At 44.8% G+C, this 16,242-nt stretch overlaps 1 protein-coding gene across 1 annotated transcript in view; it reads left to right on the top strand.

Moving 5' to 3' along the window:
* SSH2 (slingshot protein phosphatase 2) overlaps positions 1–16,242 on the top strand; it is a 102,328-nt gene that overhangs the window by 31,711 nt on the left and 54,375 nt on the right. The window contains 1 exon segment of the mRNA XM_074160510.1: positions 4,796–4,839. Coding sequence (XP_074016611.1) covers positions 4,796–4,839 — 44 coding nt within the window.

The raw sequence follows: 16,242 nt of genomic DNA, 5'->3' as shown, positions 1-16,242 counted from the left end.
CAGGAGCATTGGCTATAGCTCCTTTGATACTGAGTGTCCTCTGTCCATGAGAAGGTATGGATGCGTTTGCAAAGGAGATAGTTGATGGGGTGAAGGTGACTCAGATACCTGAATCTGACCACTCTGCAAATACCAGGCCAAAACACGAGATCCAGGGCAGGAGTAGGTGCAGGCTGGTCAGAGTTGCTCATGGGAAGAGGAGGAGGTTAGCAAAGGTTGGTTTTGTTCCAGAGAGCTTTCCAGGTACTGGCGATGGATCTCTTGTCTACAGTTCTGTTCCTGTAGATGGTCAGCTATATTCTGGATAGATGGTGCTTCTCACACAAATCTGCTACATTTATGTCTAATATTAAAGAGATCTTGTATGAGCTTCAGCAGAGACAGATGGTAATTGATCGGGCCATGTCTCGCCTCCTCCACACTGAGCTCTCGAGGGCTGAATTTTGAGTGGAGCTACAATAATGATCTGCGTATTTCAGGATCTTCTCCTGTCATTTGTGGGACTTTCAGCATACCAGGCTTGCCAGTTGCTGTGATGAGGATTTTTTTGGCATGTGGAAACAGCCATTCATTATAATACTAAAAATGTTTGCATAGCTTGGGTTCCTGAACAGCGCGGTAGAGATTTCAAGTGCTCTTTCAGTTGTTTTACCTTAATGTGGGTTTGAGGAACTTGTTCTCTGGCCAAGTGTATGCTTTTGAGCCGGTTTGGCTTATTCAAAACCCCCATCATGTCTTTAGCTACCCTGCTTGTAATGAAACCTCTTCCCCTCCCCTCTGACCTCTTCCTCTTCCCCCCCAAGTCGACTTTTTTGTCAACCCACAGAGCTAATGCTCTGGTGAGATCTGAGAAGTTCCAGCAATAACAAACACAACCACAACAGCTAATGGTGTTTTCAACAGTACTTGAAATAAAGAATAAATTTGTTCTGAGGAATCTAACTGCACAGCTGATGTTGGCTTCCAGGTCCTTGTCTTACTGATCTTGCCTAGGACGTTTAGTAGACCAAGTCCTTAAGGTGAAGCAGCATCTTGGAGGAAAGGGTGGGGTTCCTGTATCTTATGCTTGAGTTTGTCATCCCCATCCTCATGCTGTGAGGCCATTACATCAGGTCGTGCAACGCAAAGTAGTAGGATGGGGTTAGGGATTGGGCAAAGCCAGTGATGGTACCTGTAGTGCCAGTGTCTTTCTCAGTTTAATGGTGCTCTGTTGCTGATGGTACTTGAGCGACTGACCCTTCAGGGATCTGAACCTCATCCTGCAAATCTTGTGTATGTGTTATATTTGTGTTTCCTTTTTAACTTCTGCTGCAAGAACTTCTAATATGTGGTTCCGTTGAGTAGAACCTATTGAGCTGTGTAGATTCTTACAAGATTTGTCCTTTTCACTTTGCAACTGGTAGTGTAAAGGACATGCCACATCCCTCTGTTCTGAGATCGGGCAGATCTCTAGAAGCTAATGCAGAGTCTGCTCAGGATAACCCAGAGGGACCTGTGCTCTCCAACGCAGGGACAATAGGCAGTTGTCTGCACTGGCAGAGCCTGAGGTGAGTTTATCTCTGCACATTACACTATACCTGTTTGCCATAACTGGTGTGTGGCACTGAGGAGGTGGCCCATGTGGCTTCTGTGGTGACACTGGCTGCCTGGCTAAGAGAAGTACTGTGTGATCTCAGGGATCAGAGCTGCCTTTTCCACCACAGTATTTTCCACTCCAACCTACTGGGAATTGCCTGCACTTTTCAGTACTGGGGTGAGAAATGAATATACACCCTCCTGGGAAGTGCTAGTAATTAGGATTACAAATTTAGGGGAAAATGAGCAAGGCAAGGAGGTCTCAGTATTTAGGACTGAAGTAGACTTTCTTGGCTTGCTCTAGAAATGAGATACTTAATTGCTTTCATGTATGCAAGGTAGTTAAGCACTAACCAGCTGCTTGGAAGTACTTGATGCCTTACTTTTGCAGATTTAAAATGCTGGTGTTACTACCTGTCAGGCCAAAATGCAGTGTGAGCAGCATGGTCCGTTGGGTAGCTGCTGCCCCTGAGGTGTTAAGCAAGAGAGCTGAAATGTGCAGAGACTTTGGCTGTGCGGGGAGCGTGGGTGGCCAGGACAGCTGTCCTGTCTCTGGAGCTGTGGACAGCAAACAGTCTGGCTCAGATAGGTCCCGAGCCAGTGGGGTTATTGGAAAAGCTCGAATAATGGGAAGTGACTCTATACGATTGGATTCTTCTTTAGCAAGGCCAGTCTTGGGTCTGTATCCCAGAGAGTATCCCGGAGTGTCCTGCCAACCAGGGAACGCAGCTGACGCTTCATCTCGGGAACAAGGACTTGGCTCCCTGGCCTGGAAGAGCTCTGTGGCCTGTCATGTGATGGCTGCTCTTCATCTGTGTGTTTGCACCCTTCTGAATGATGCTACGACTTGTTTTCTGTTGACTCTGGAATTCATTGGTGTTTTCATTTTGAAGGGGTCAGGAATGCCAGCTTCCATATCGGATTGCTGAGCTAACGCTAAGGTATGATGAATAGAAGATGTTCCTGCCAGCTCTTGCTTGTTGTAGATGGTCTGCAGGTTTTAGCTTGAATTTGTGGTTGCAGGTGGCTCCAAGTGAACTACTTCATGGTGGTGGTCTAGTTCTGTTCTTAGAAATAGAAGACCAGTAGCAAGCATGCATTTTCTCGTTATCCTTATGTCTCACAGATTCAGATTGTTTAAAACAGAGAGAGAGAAGTAGAATATCCAGCAGGAGTATCTGCATCTAACTCTGCATTAAAAAGTAAACTGAATATAAGCACAAAGAATGTAGTTCAAAAAATTCTCAGGAAAAAACATCTGTTTATATGGTTATCTTACAGAAACAACTTTTCCACTCCTCCCCTTGTCCGAGCTTGATGCTTATATGTATTATTTTTTGTAGTTTTTGTAAATGTGTCTATTCCAGAACCTCTCCCTCTCCTGTAGCTTCTCTTCCTCTCCTGCCCTGGGCGGCAGGTAGGTGTATGCCCTCTTTGGTGGGGCTGAACCAGAGGCCTGGGGACACGCAGTTCCTCTTTCCCTTTTTTCCACTGACTCCCTTTGGAATTGACATTTATCTCATTCCCCAGCCTTCCCCTAGCCCAGGAAATCTCTTACACACCTTTTCTCAGTTTCCATCTGTGTGCTGTGGTATGTGAAACAGAAAGCAGCGTATGCATGATAGAACATCTTACAAATTGTTCTCCTGAAGCAAGCTGAAGAGGAAGAAAAGGATAGTTTCCCTTCTCAGAAGAGCTGTACACTCTCCCCAGGGCTGGTTCATGGGAGAACGTTATGGGAGCTTGTTGGAGAGGTGGTTTTGGGCAGAAGAGCACGGTGACTGTGTTGGTATAAATCACCTCTACTTCATCCTTGTGTGAAACGCCATCACACTCTGCTAGTTTGGCTTCAGAGGTTCAGATCTTCTGCAGGCGTTTGCGACTGCACTTTCTTTATCCCTGCTTTCCTGTTTCAGAAGAGCAAAGTGCATCATTTTGTGTTTATAAAGTGACCCTCGAGTTCAGGAGTAACAGGCTACAGAACAAGACAGTTCACTCCACTATTGCCACGATACAACTTGCACCAAAGACTTTGCTCATGGGAGGATGTGTTCATCTTAAGGGATGATGGGTTGAGTGACAGAAGAAGGAGAAAAATGGAATAACTGTGCTGGAGCTTGGTTAAAGTTCCATAGAAAAGATCTCTGTAAGCAGTTACAAAAACCTGAACACTTCTGAGAATTAAGTGCCCATCACATGGCTTCGTTAGTAAAATGTTAGCACCCCTGTTGTCACAGTGGCAGAAGTCTTTTGCAGCCACCTACTTGCTGGTTTGTGTTTTCAAAAATTACTAAGATACATGGCACTATACTGAGGTCTTGATCTTTACTGAGGTCAGTTCTGTGCAGCTCCTGTTGGACCATACACTGCCAGAGAGTGGTGGGCACTCACTGGAGAGATCTTCTGCAGGAGGCAAAGCAAGCGAGACACAAAACTACCTTTTTGCTTCCTTTCTCACCTTGTGCTGAGCTCTGCTTTTCTTGGGATGCCCCTGCCCTGGCCAAATGCTTGGTATGTTTTAGAGAGTGTTTGTTCCTGCAGACCTGCATGACCGTAATAAGCTTTCACTGATGGAACAGATCTTACACCCCATCTCCAGCCAGTGCCTGGCAATGCATATGTAAATGTACTATGAAGCAGAATTAATTGCTGAAATCTCTCTATGGAGGTATTGCTTTGGGCCTTAGTAGGTAGACCTAGTAAAATTCCACAGCACATTGGAGATTGTGCATATTAATTTTGCATCTAAAGCAGCACAGGATGTCAAATTTTCACTTTCGAGTCCATCTGCCCTCACCCAGCCCTATTTGGCAGGTTTATTACTTGCTGGTTTTGTGTCTTGTTACACTTGGTTGCTGACACTGAACTATGAGTTAATATGATCTACATAAAGGTAATAAAAAAACCCTTCATTTTTTACCCAGAAGTGAACTGTGTGTTTGGCTCCTGCCTTGTTTGGCAGGGGTCACTGGAAGTCCATGCAAAGGCACGCTAAATCCTGCTGTAGCAAAAATTCTTGTAATGTTGAGGTTTTAAGAGGGTTTTGAGAGGACATGAAGTGACAGCTGAGCAGAAAGCGAGTTCCTCTGTAGTGACAGCTACATGCAGCAGTAGTGAGAATTTCCTTTGCCTTCTACAATCAAACCAGTGAAATGCAAGTCTTTGGATTCTGCATATATTAAAGCATATTAACTTTTTTTCTCCTTTCCTATGTATGCAGGAGGCAGACAGTGGGGAAGAAGAATGCCGGTCCCAGCCCAGAAGGTAAGATTGTCACTTGAGGCTTGCAAGAGTCCTCGAGGTTATCTTTCTGTGTGAAGCGTTCCACAGGGGGGTTTGGTGTTGTTCTGGCATGTTCTGCAAACATGCATCATTTTCTGCCTGTTGCACAACTGTCTTAATGTGTACCTTACTGAAAAATACATTTACCTATGGCCTAATTGATGCTCCCGCTAAAGGGGTTGCTGCAGCAAGAAACAGGAAAAGTCAGATCACACTGAAAAATATTTATGGGGAACAGTTCACAAAGGTGTCAGGGAATATGTTCTCCAAACTGCTGTTTGCATCCAGGAAGCGGTGTCTTGCCTGCAGACATGTTCTGAATAAATGGTGATGCACCACTTCTCTGTGCACATGGAGACCTTGCTTATATCTTAGGAACAAACCCTGGTTGTGTTGTTCCTTAGCTCCCTCCAGTTTCATATGCTGTTTCTCAGGATTTGGTCCATCATCAGAATATTCCGAGAGGAATAACCATCCTCATCAGCTCTTGTTCTCTGGTTAAAAAGTGTCTATTGCCGTCAAGAGCTGAATTGGATTATTCTAGTTAGCAGGAGTATCAGAGGAGAGACTCCAGCAGTGATAGTCACCCTCTTAACTGTGTTCCTTCACCTCCTGGTTATGCCCTTGTGTACGTTTTTGGGATTTGTGAAAAGTTCTATTTCTAGAACCTGAAGTACAGGGTGATCCTGTGCCATAAGGGCACCTGCTGCTTAAAATAACATGTTCAGTGGATGGGTAGATATTTGCTACTGGTGCAGGTAGTCAAATATCTACTCCAAAGCTGAGAGAACAATGCGAATTTACAGGATTTTTTATTTTTTTTTTAATTGGGATTGTTTTGCATGGAGATGTTCACTTTTGTAAATGCCAGTTTCTGTTGGTTCAAGAAGAACCTTTTTTGATAAATGGTAATCTCTAAAAACCAAACAAACATTGAAACTTGGCTGATTAAACGGTGGCAAGTATTAATAGCTTTTTCATAATGTAGTCATAATCTTAAGGGTAGATTTCTTGAAGTCTTGTAATATTTATCTCCTGTCCTCTATGGCATCAAAAGAATTATTTCACCTAAACTTAATAAAAGCAAAAGCTGTATATACTTGGTAACTTCTCCAGTAGCAGGAGCACTTTCTTGGCTTAAACTGCTGCAGTTAAATTCCATGAAAGGTGAAAGATTCCCTCCAGAGGGAGTAAAGGGGCAGTGAAGGTGAAATAGTTCTTGCTTTATGAGCTCTTTGGCTGTTACAGTTCTTTGCTTAATGTTGTTTGTATGAGTAGGTAACAACGGAAGCTGTAACTTCTAGCATTTAAAAGGCTTGAACGAGATTTGGGTTTTGGGTTTGGGGCCAACTGGGATGAATCTGCAGAAGAAAAAGCTGTCGTGGTTGTGCATTCCCATGATTTCAGTGTAATCCTGTGATTGTGTGGCCTGGAGAAGGTGACTGGTCTGTTCCCTTCAGTCTTCCACCCTTAAGTGATGATTTAAGAATTGCTGTTTCTTCATTTTACGGCTTTCATGGCTGCGAGGAAAGCTGGAAAGCACAATTCCCAAAGGCTCAAACTGAACTCAGCTAAACTCTGATTTTTAATTTCACTCAGCCTTCCAGCAGTCACAAGATCAACTTATGACTTGATCTCAGTATACATAATGTATTGGAGGGGGTGGGAGGCATTTAATTGTTGTGGGCACTTAGCAACAATTGTAGGTTAGGTTTCAAACAAGGGTTTTTTAATATATTTTAAATAACTTCCTGGGGTAGGAAATGACAACCTGCTGTTGATGTGGTGATCTGAACTCCCTGATTCCTGTTGCTGGGGTCAGAGAGCTAACTGAAACCAAGATTCTTCTTAGGGAAAACAAGGGGGTGGGTATTAAATGTGTTTGATTACAGTAGGATAAAAATAATAGTCAAATGTGGATAAGTTGTCAGCCTGGAGTCCTGCTGTGGAGGAGCAACAGATGTCTATAAACAGCTTTTGAGTATATCTAATCCCCAGTTTTCAAGGGAACATACCAAGTAGTAGCTGTTAAAAATGCAGACAGTAAAAGGGCAATGGATGGAGTTTGGCTTTAAAAGCAAAGGTACGTTATCAGCTGCGGTGTCACCAAAGTAGGGCTCTGCAGCAGCCTGACATTCCTAACTGCCTGCCTGGGCAAGGCCAGGCTGGTGAAGTTCTCCTGAGGCATAATTCAGGTGACCTGGCTGTAGATACAGTCAGTGTTTGGGGTGGGATTTTTGCTATTGGTAAAATTCTTCTGACGAGGAGTCCTTTTGTCTCCTGCACTCATGTAAAATCTGTTTAAACACACTACCTCAGGGTAGCGTGGTTGGCATCAAGCATGCCCAAACTCATCAACTGGACATTGAATGCAAGAGCATTACTGTGGCTAAAAGCGTGTTTGGGTTAATAAAATAACTTTTCAATATTTATAAAATAGGATGTTAACGCATAGAGATGTTATAGTGCTTGCGAGGGAATTAGCTTAAGACCTAAGCATAAGCACATAGACATGTCTGGTGTCAGAAAAGTGAGCAGTCTTGAACATCATTAACTAGAGCCTTGATTTTCATTGTCCTGAGTGCCCATGTCTCTGCACAGTTGATGGATTGAGATCTCAAATGAGACAAATGTTCCGCTTAGATCCCGCTCAACAGCATTGCTAGTCCTGTGGCTAGTAATTTCTAGATAGATTCTTGGTTTAGGTTTCTGCTGTTTACCCTTCCTCACTGATTAGATACGGGTTATATATTGAGGTGAAGGGGAACACGCAGAAAAGACTGGCAATGTGACAGGAGTGACTGCTGCCGGTTGAGCTGGGGGTGTGAAGAGCAACCAGTCTAAAATGTCCTCCAAAGAGGCAGAGAAATTAGTTTCAAACAGGAGCTTAAACTTGTCGGTAGGTACATCAAGATCATCATACCTAAACCCAGTAATCTACCTGGGTGATGACCTGTTTTGTGCTTTTTAAGATCGAACACCACAAAGGACTGTGACTGCATGGACTCAAGTCTCGCAGACAAGGGAGAGGAAGTGTGTGAAACTGTTGTTTAAACTTAAACCTGCTCTACGGAGCAGTCAGATGGGAAGACAAGTCTGCACTTGCCTCTTCGTTGGGGTTTGCCTGCTCGAAGAGGGAGCACCAGCACAAGCTCAGTCAATCCTCTCCCCTGCCATTGCCCGTCCTTGGCTTCTGCTCTCCCAGAAGGGCTGGTCCTTCCTATAACACTTCATGCTCCTATACTAGTGCTCTTAAGACCGTTTCAGCCAGCACCATCACAGAACGGGGAGTTTTCTGCTTTGTGAATTAGAGGAATTCACTTAAAAGCTTTTCTCCAAAAGATGGAAAGAGCAATTGGATGTGCAGAAAGAGAGTTCATGGTTGCTCTGCAATTACCCTTGGAAGGAGCTTGAAACAGTATTTTCTGGCAAACTCTTTTGTGCTGATGCAAAGAGGAATGGTTTGTTTTCCTACTTGAGGAAAGTGCTTGGGTATGGTGAACACGGACCTAATTTTTATAAAGACTTCTATCCATTACTAAAAACCACAGCAAATTAATACTGCAAATACCTGAAGCTGAGCAAATAGGTGAAAACCAGCTTGGCTTCAGGAATATTTTGTTCTCCCACCCAAGGCCTGCTCTGGGGGAAGCCCAGGAGGGTCTCTGTGTCCTGCTGCAGCTCTGACCGTTCTTGCAGTGAGACCCCCAAACTCCTGACACAGGTCCACGTTCTTGCTCTGGAGTCCCTGATCAAGCAGGTCCTGGTCACCCGTCTAACTCTTGGCTAATGGGACTAAGACAGAGCACTGCACAAGCAGATGTCCTGAACAATCTATCTATTGCATTTATTACTTTCATAGCTACTTTCTAGACGTTTTTATTAGGCTATCTGGAGGCTGTACAGCTCGCTGGCTTGCACGTCTCTCCTCCTGTCCCCAGACGTGCTGCTGCCACGCTGAATACGCTCTGAGTGGGCATCTACGTTAACAACCTCTTTGCATCCTCCTGATGTTGTTAAAACTTACCTAAAATGCATGTGTGTTGAGCTTTGAGTTGTGTTTACACCAACTGATCTATTGACGTTGAGGTTTTGTGTGCTCTGTGCCAAGGTTGCAAGGATTCAGCATCTTTGTTTTGCTGACAAAGGACATCTCCAGGGCCGGGGGCAGCAGCGATGCTGCAGTCTGTGCTGGATTTGCTGTCAGGATCTGCTGGTTGCTTTTTTGGGGTTTATGTTTGAAACGGTGCCCCCGTTTCCACACTATCTGTGAATTTACCGGTTCAATCTGCCTTGAAAGAGCTCTGGTTGCTGAAACGCAGCATTCGAGGCTGTATGGTAACTGCTGCATATAAAATTGAGTAAGCTGTACTGCTCAGTGAGGCTGCTGGGGACTTCAGAGCAATTCTTTGATCTTTTATGGCCTGGCGCTTGGTCAGACTAAAGTCCGTTTGCTTAGGTAGAGCTGAGGAGCCTGCCATTCCCTGCAAGTGCTACAGAAAGTGATTAAGTCCTGCTCGAAATCTGGGGTTTGTTACCTGAAAATATATCTCCTCTTCAGGTAGGGGTGGGAGGGTGATGTTAGAAAAGAAAAAAAAAATCAAAGAACCAAAACATCAACTTTTGCAGCCTAAGTATGGTTACCTTCTGGTTTGGTTTGTTTTTTTTTTTAGTCAAAATAGTTCCTTCCAGGAGTGAACTGGGAAGGAAAGCAAATCAGATTATTGCCATGATAACAGTTGGATGTGCCAAGATGCCTCAAGGTTTCAAGCTGTGAGTAAATACCTTTGTTTTAGGAGCGGAAGGCCACAGTCTGAGGCAGGAGCTTATGGTTTGTAGCAGTATAAAAGTTGTTTCTCAAACAGTAAGTGGAATTGGTACATGCGTTTCCTTGTAGTGGGCAACAGTTCAATAAATTGTAAGCCAACTTGTTTGATTTTTAAACTGAGACCCATTGTAAGCTTCTCTCTACCTGAGGGTTACGGCAGATGCATGTGCTGTTCCCCGGGAGAGAGGGGGGAGTGATTCTCTGATACCGAATTGACTGCATCATCTACAGTCTGCATCAAGATGTGCAAATCTTCAGCATCCTGTGTCTGTTGCGACTTTTGGAGATGTGTTATCATCACCATTTGGGGCTGCTGGGGCTCCTGACGCTTCTGGGTATCCTTACAGCGTATCTTGTGTTAGAAGAGAGACTTGAAAAAACCCATGTGCTGTGAGTTCTAGCAGCTAACCCTTCCTTGCGCTTCCTTTGGTTGCTGCTGCAGCTGCCAAACATTTATCTTGCTGGTACTTAAACAGTAGCTGGATCTTCTAATGGGCGTGCAAGACAATGTAACTCCAGATCTTGAGTAAGAGGGCACTCTGTGTGTGTGGTGTACAGGAAAGCTTGTGTTTATCCACGCCGGAGATTACTAAGCTCCTGTAGTATGAACCTTATCTTTAGAATGTGTTTCCTGAATCCGTCTTTCTGTCTTTCCTTTCAGTGACAGCTTAGCCCTCTCTGTGGCGTTTCCTACAGCTGCTTGTGGAGAATGTCATACCGAGATAAAGAACGAACGGTTCTGTTAATCTGCCAGCTCTGCTGACCACCAGAGAAAGTTCTGTGGGCCACACATCACGATTCATTAAAGTGGGTCTGTGGTCTTCATTTCTGAATACCAGGTGTTTTAGCACCAAACTGTGAGCACTTGTAGTAAAACTTGGGTTTATTAGGTTAGTAACAGGTACTTGCAGGGCTAGTTCACTGCTCGTTCACTGTGTCTGTGGTTGCAACGTGTTCAGTCCAGTCCAATTACATACCTGTGGATCACAATTATGTCTAAGATGACTTCAGGTGTGATCTTCAGGCTGAAGGAACAAGCACACTAATATCATCGTATTACCAAATTATCAGGTAAACAGACGATGCCGTAGCAGGGAGCTCGCTCACAATATGAATGCTTATGAAAAGTTTGTTAACGTGTCATTCTAAGTGTGTGAACAGAGAAGGAGGAACAAGGCCAAGACAAACTGGGAAGTAAAAGGAATGAAGGTGGGTCAGATCCTTCAGCTACTGAAAGGCTCTGCTGGGCACAGAGCAAGCCCAGAAGAGCTGCTCCCGAGCACTCGGGCTCCTTCTGCAGAGGTTGGCAAAGGAGGGGCTGACCAGGAGGTGCCATAAGGATTCCACACGTACTTGTGTCTCCTGCTGAGCATGAACCAGGTGCTCTACGCTAGAGGAATTGAAGCCAAGGAAAGATTCCTGTTGTAAATAGAAAGGGAAACTCCAAAATAGCCATTCGGGTCCCTTTGCTGGTAGGGCACCTTGGCAAAACTTCAAAGTTAGACATGAATCCTCAGAGTTTTCAGCTCTCTGTGGATTTCAGGCACTGAAATGTATTTTGAGAATCTGGGCCAGGGTTTCTGGACTTGTTGCCATTCAGCTCTTTGCTATCTTTGCATCAAAAACATTCCTGTATGAAATTAGGGGTGTGTTTTTGATAGTTCAGAGGATTTAGATATTTTTTTTTCCATAGGTCACTGAAATAACACGTTACCTCTTCTGTGACCTCAGACGTGTCATTCAGGCCTGTTTCTTCCTTGCTGGACTTAGAGCTGTGCTGTAACAGTTTGCAAAGGTCTGGATTACCAATGTAGTATCAGTGTAGATGTTCACACGGGGAGCAGTTCACTGTGCAAATAGGATGCATTGGAGTTTTTGCATCCAAGGAACTAGTTTCTTCAAAGCTCCTCTTGAACACACGTGGAAGACAGCTCTCTGGAAAGCAGGAGAAGGTGGCTTTGGGAGATGTTTCTGCAAAAGTTGTGTCTCAGCGTGTTACCCGGTCCAACATTAGTGTTGCTCGTTGAGAGCGGTGACAGATGTTGCTGCTTGTGTCCCTTTTCCCACCTCCGCTGCCCGGTGGCACTGCTTGGGTCCCTTCAGTCCTCTTTGCTTCTGCCTCTGTAAAACAGGTGTAATTGAGCATTGACCTCTTTGTGTCAGACCCTCTAAGATTTAATGATAAGTAAACTATACAATGATTGGGCGTGGGGTTTGTGAGGGAAGGGTTTAATGAAGTGATAATATTGCAAAATAGGTGTTGAATTCTCAACTGAGAAGCCTAATCATTGATCATGATGGGCAACTGACCAAACGGGCTTTAAAAGCAGGGTTTTGTTCTTTCTGTGATGCTTATCACCCTACCCCTGCGCCTGTCTGATTTCTTTGCTCAAGAACTGGAAACAGAAATACTCTTTGACAGCTTAAATAACCAAATTTAGAATGTGGCTTCCTGTTCTGACTGGTTCTTCAGGATTCAAGTACAGTTTTGCGTGCTTTCCCTGTTCCTGCCTCCCCCCTCTTTTTTCTTTTTTTTCTTTTTTTTTTTTTTTTTTTAAACTAGATATGGGCTCCTTTATAATTACTTTGTTAAATTTCCCTTACTGCGTGTAATAAAGCTGGTGTATGTAAGCGCTGCCGTGGTGGGTGGTATGCCTCTTACTCACTGGGAAAGCTTTGTTTCTTTACTCTATCTCGTTCTGCCCTGCATGCATTGGCTTGTTTGTGATCACTGCTACTGAAAAGGCTTCGTGCTTTCCCGATAAATTGGACTTTATAAAGCAGTTGGCTTTGTCTCCCGTGCTAAAAATGGCCAGAAGGCTTTAGACAGATCAACTTCTCCCTCCGAAGTGGGGAGGCAGCAGTAAGACGTGACTGCAGGAGGTGCTGCTCTCCGGGGATCAATCTCTACCTGTTTACAGGTTTGCTGCACTGATTAACAGATAAGTCATCTGTTTGGACTCTTAGTCCGCGCAGGCTCATCTGTAGACTCTGTTCATTGATGAAAGCCACATGTCCTCACGGCGGTAGCATGAATTAACTGAACCTCCCACCAGAAAAGCGGGGGCATCGGATCCTTTGACGCTCAAACAGCTGGAGTGTGGCACCATATTCTTCAAAGCTACCTCTTCGGGCTCTTTTTCCCCATCAGACCTGGTGCTGAGGCAGCTGCCTTTGTGGGAAAAGATTGAGTAGAGCTGCCGGTGAGAAAAACAAAGCTTTCGGCCCCACCTCGGCACACGGAAATGAACTCGCTACCTCTGCTCTCTGCGGCGGTGCCTGTGCGAGACTCCAGAGCTCGGCTGTGGGGCAGCGACGTGTTGTTTTCAAAATTCTGTAACTTTTCATAAACGACTCCGGAAACAGCTGCCCAGCGGTAAAGAGCAAACTTTCCATGTGCGCAGTGGAGGTGGCTGAGCCATCACTGCCGCGGCTCCTCGCTGTGTGGGGAGAGGATGTGATGGTGGTGAGGGGGAGGTTTGTTTGCCTAACGCAGCAGCTTCACAAGATTTTTCAAAATCCCCTGAAAAACATGGGTCCAGGCATTGCCTTATCTGTTACACTGATGCTAATAGATTGAGGCCAAAATTCCTTCGCCTGACAACATCCTTCTCTTCCTTTTGTCTGGAAGATGACTAACATTAGTTACCTTCAGCAGGTTTACCTTGTTGTGTTGGAGGAAGAGAAGAACATTCCTTGCTTGTGCAGAGAGCACCTGGACTTCAATCCAAATGGACTTAAAATGATGCCCAACCCTTCATACCCACTGGAATAAGTTTCTAGAGAGACTATGGCAATATATTGTCTTCATTAGGGCTCTTCAGAAGGAGATAACTGAGAGGACTGGAGAAAGTCTTGCTGGCAGACATATTCTGAAATGAGAAAAAGGTCACCAGGCAGCAGTGTAGGCTAAGAATTGTACAAGCCTAATAAGACAATCCGTGCTCCGGATTTAATCATCCTGGCATGTGAGCAGACACCCAGCAAACCCCTGTGGGGTAGGAGTGGGTGGAATACGGTGACACCCACACCTTTGTGTGGTCTGACAAGAAGCAGCAATTCAGCCTTAAGCTGTTGATCTTGGATGGGAGCATTAACTTGATTAATGCCCTCTTTGCGTGTGGACTATGTGCACTGACAGGACTCCGTGTCCAGCTGGAAGCGTGCTTTCTGCAAGTGTCAAACCCGTGCATGCTAATGCAAACCCCGACTGGAGTGTTACTGGGGACCTGTGTTCCAAGGCCTCAGCTGTACGAGGAGAATCCCATTTGCAAGGTGCTGGCCCCGTGCAGGACACAGAATTACTCCATTACATCATTGCAAGATCAAAATGTGTTAAAAAACACAAGGAAAGTAAGGCGGCTGAAGGTACTGGTGGAAGATACTGTGACTGTGTAGCTTTGAGATATAGACACTGGGGGAGATGATGATTGTATGAATAAATTATGTATTTTCAGCCTTGTCTGCCAGACAGAACGCTGTAAGTCAATACAAAAGATTGGTACATGGATGTTATTCCTTCACCCCCTTAAGCTCCTCTCCAGGGGCAGCTCTGGTGGGCATTCCCTCTCTTCCCTCCTCCTGGCCACACGTCCTTAGCACTCCTCATAGAATCATAGAAACATAGAATCATCTAGGTTGGAAGGGACCTTCAAGATCATCTAGTCCAACCATCAACCTAACTCTGACAAAAAAAAAAAAAAAAAAAAACAAACAAAAATAAAACCATCACTAAACCATATCTCCCAGCAACACGTCAACCTGTCTTTTGAACACCTCCAGGGATGGTGCCTCAACCACTTCCCTGGGCAGCCCATTCCAACGCTTGATAACCCTTTCAGTGTAAAAATTCTTCCTAATATCCAACCTGAACCTCCCCTGGTGCAACTTGAGGCCGTTTCCTCTAGTCCTGTCGCCCGTGACTTGGGAGAAGAGACTGACCCCCGCCTCTCTACACCCTCCTTTCAGGTAGTTGTAGAGAGCGATAAGGTCCCCCTTCAGCCTCCTTTTCTCCAGGCTGAACCTAGATGAGGCTAAACCTCATCATAGGGTTTTTTCACGATGCTTCCAGAGCTGGTTCTAGCTGCTGGAATCGCTGGCTTAGTCACCTTTGCAAAGGTTTTGTGATGGATTTTTTTTATGGTGTGTGTCTTGCAGGATGTATGTAGCTGTAGTTTATTAGTCTTTGCTGTGTCCAAAGGTTAAATGAAATCCTGCCGCCCGACAAGGGCCGTGCTGTAGTGGGTGCAGAGGCGGGGGTGTTTACTGCACCCGGTGGCATGGCCCTGCTAATCCTGTGACCTGGGGAGTGCGAAATGCCGACCGAAAAACTCAGACGGGCATTGCCCTTTTCCCCCCACGGCAAAGGGTAATTCCGTGCACTGGGCTGGGAAGCACTGGAGACCCCAGACAGACTTATTTACGTCTTGTCGTACTGTGATTAATGGCCGTGCTCACATGCTCTCTTGCAGCATGGTAGTGATTTAGACTGTTACCTGTCATCACTGCAATTTCGTGCACTTTAAGTTCTTTTTCTATTTGTCCCAGCAGAGTGCACCTGCTTCCAGCAAGGAGCAGTTTCTTGGCTGTCTTGTCACCTGCTGCTTTCAACTCCCATCTCGTTGTGTGTCCCCTCAAAGCCCCTTCTCTCTGCCTGCTCCTCGCTCCTGCGTGCTCAGAGATCAGGTTATTGGGTGAATTCTTCTTCTCACGTCCAAGTGTAGGATGCGGCTTTGACAAAGAAATAGGGTTGTTTCTTAAGTCTGATTTTAAAAAGCAGAATATGAAAATAACACGTGCTATTATTCCCAACGGACAGTGGGAACTGAGACACTAATCTCACTAACATGTAGCCTGAAGGCAGTGTCAGCCTCGGGCTGGTATTTCAGTCTTTGTGGCAACAAAACCAGGTTCAAATACCTTTCATTAATGCAGATTTCAATATACAAACTTACTTGAGGATTTCCTACTCTTGTTTTCTAAAGGTTCAAAAAGAAAAAAGCTGGGATATTTCTATCATCGTTTGCTCTCCTAGCATATGGAGATGCAGTACACGATTGTATTAATCCAGGACTAATTAATTTACAAATCTATTATCAATATGTTATGAGTAGCTGCTTTAAGAGTATTGCTTGTAGTTAATCACTGCACTTGTTTTTAACAGTTTTTAAGGGCCTGCCTTTGTAATGTTAGTTGCATGTAAGAAATCTGACATCTGTCTGGACGGTATCTAAATGCGTTTTGTCTTCTAGAATGTTTGTATAAAGCCCTTAAGTTATTAATTAGAACAGAAGTTCTGGGTTTGTTTTTCAGTCTATGAATGTGTGGTATGTGTTACTACTGAATATGAAGTTCTTGCCAGTCTCTTGACCTCTGAAAGGATTGAGTTACCCTCCATGTCTCTAATGTCCTGATTTTTCCATTGCTTCTTGCAACTGACTTCATTTCTGCCTAACAAAAATGATTTTTTTTGGCGCTGCAGCAAGCTGGCACTGCATTTTCTTCACAGCTGTGAGGAGCCATTCCCAGGGATGTGCTCTTGGCTGGATAAGATGACA

The sequence above is a fragment of the Numenius arquata genome, chromosome 18 (assembly GCF_964106895.1).
Source record: "Numenius arquata chromosome 18, bNumArq3.hap1.1, whole genome shotgun sequence".
Classification (NCBI taxonomy): Eukaryota; Metazoa; Chordata; class Aves; order Charadriiformes; family Scolopacidae; genus Numenius; species Numenius arquata.
Note: the sequence above shows the minus strand (reverse complement) of the source record. Positions and strands in the feature narration are given on the sequence as shown.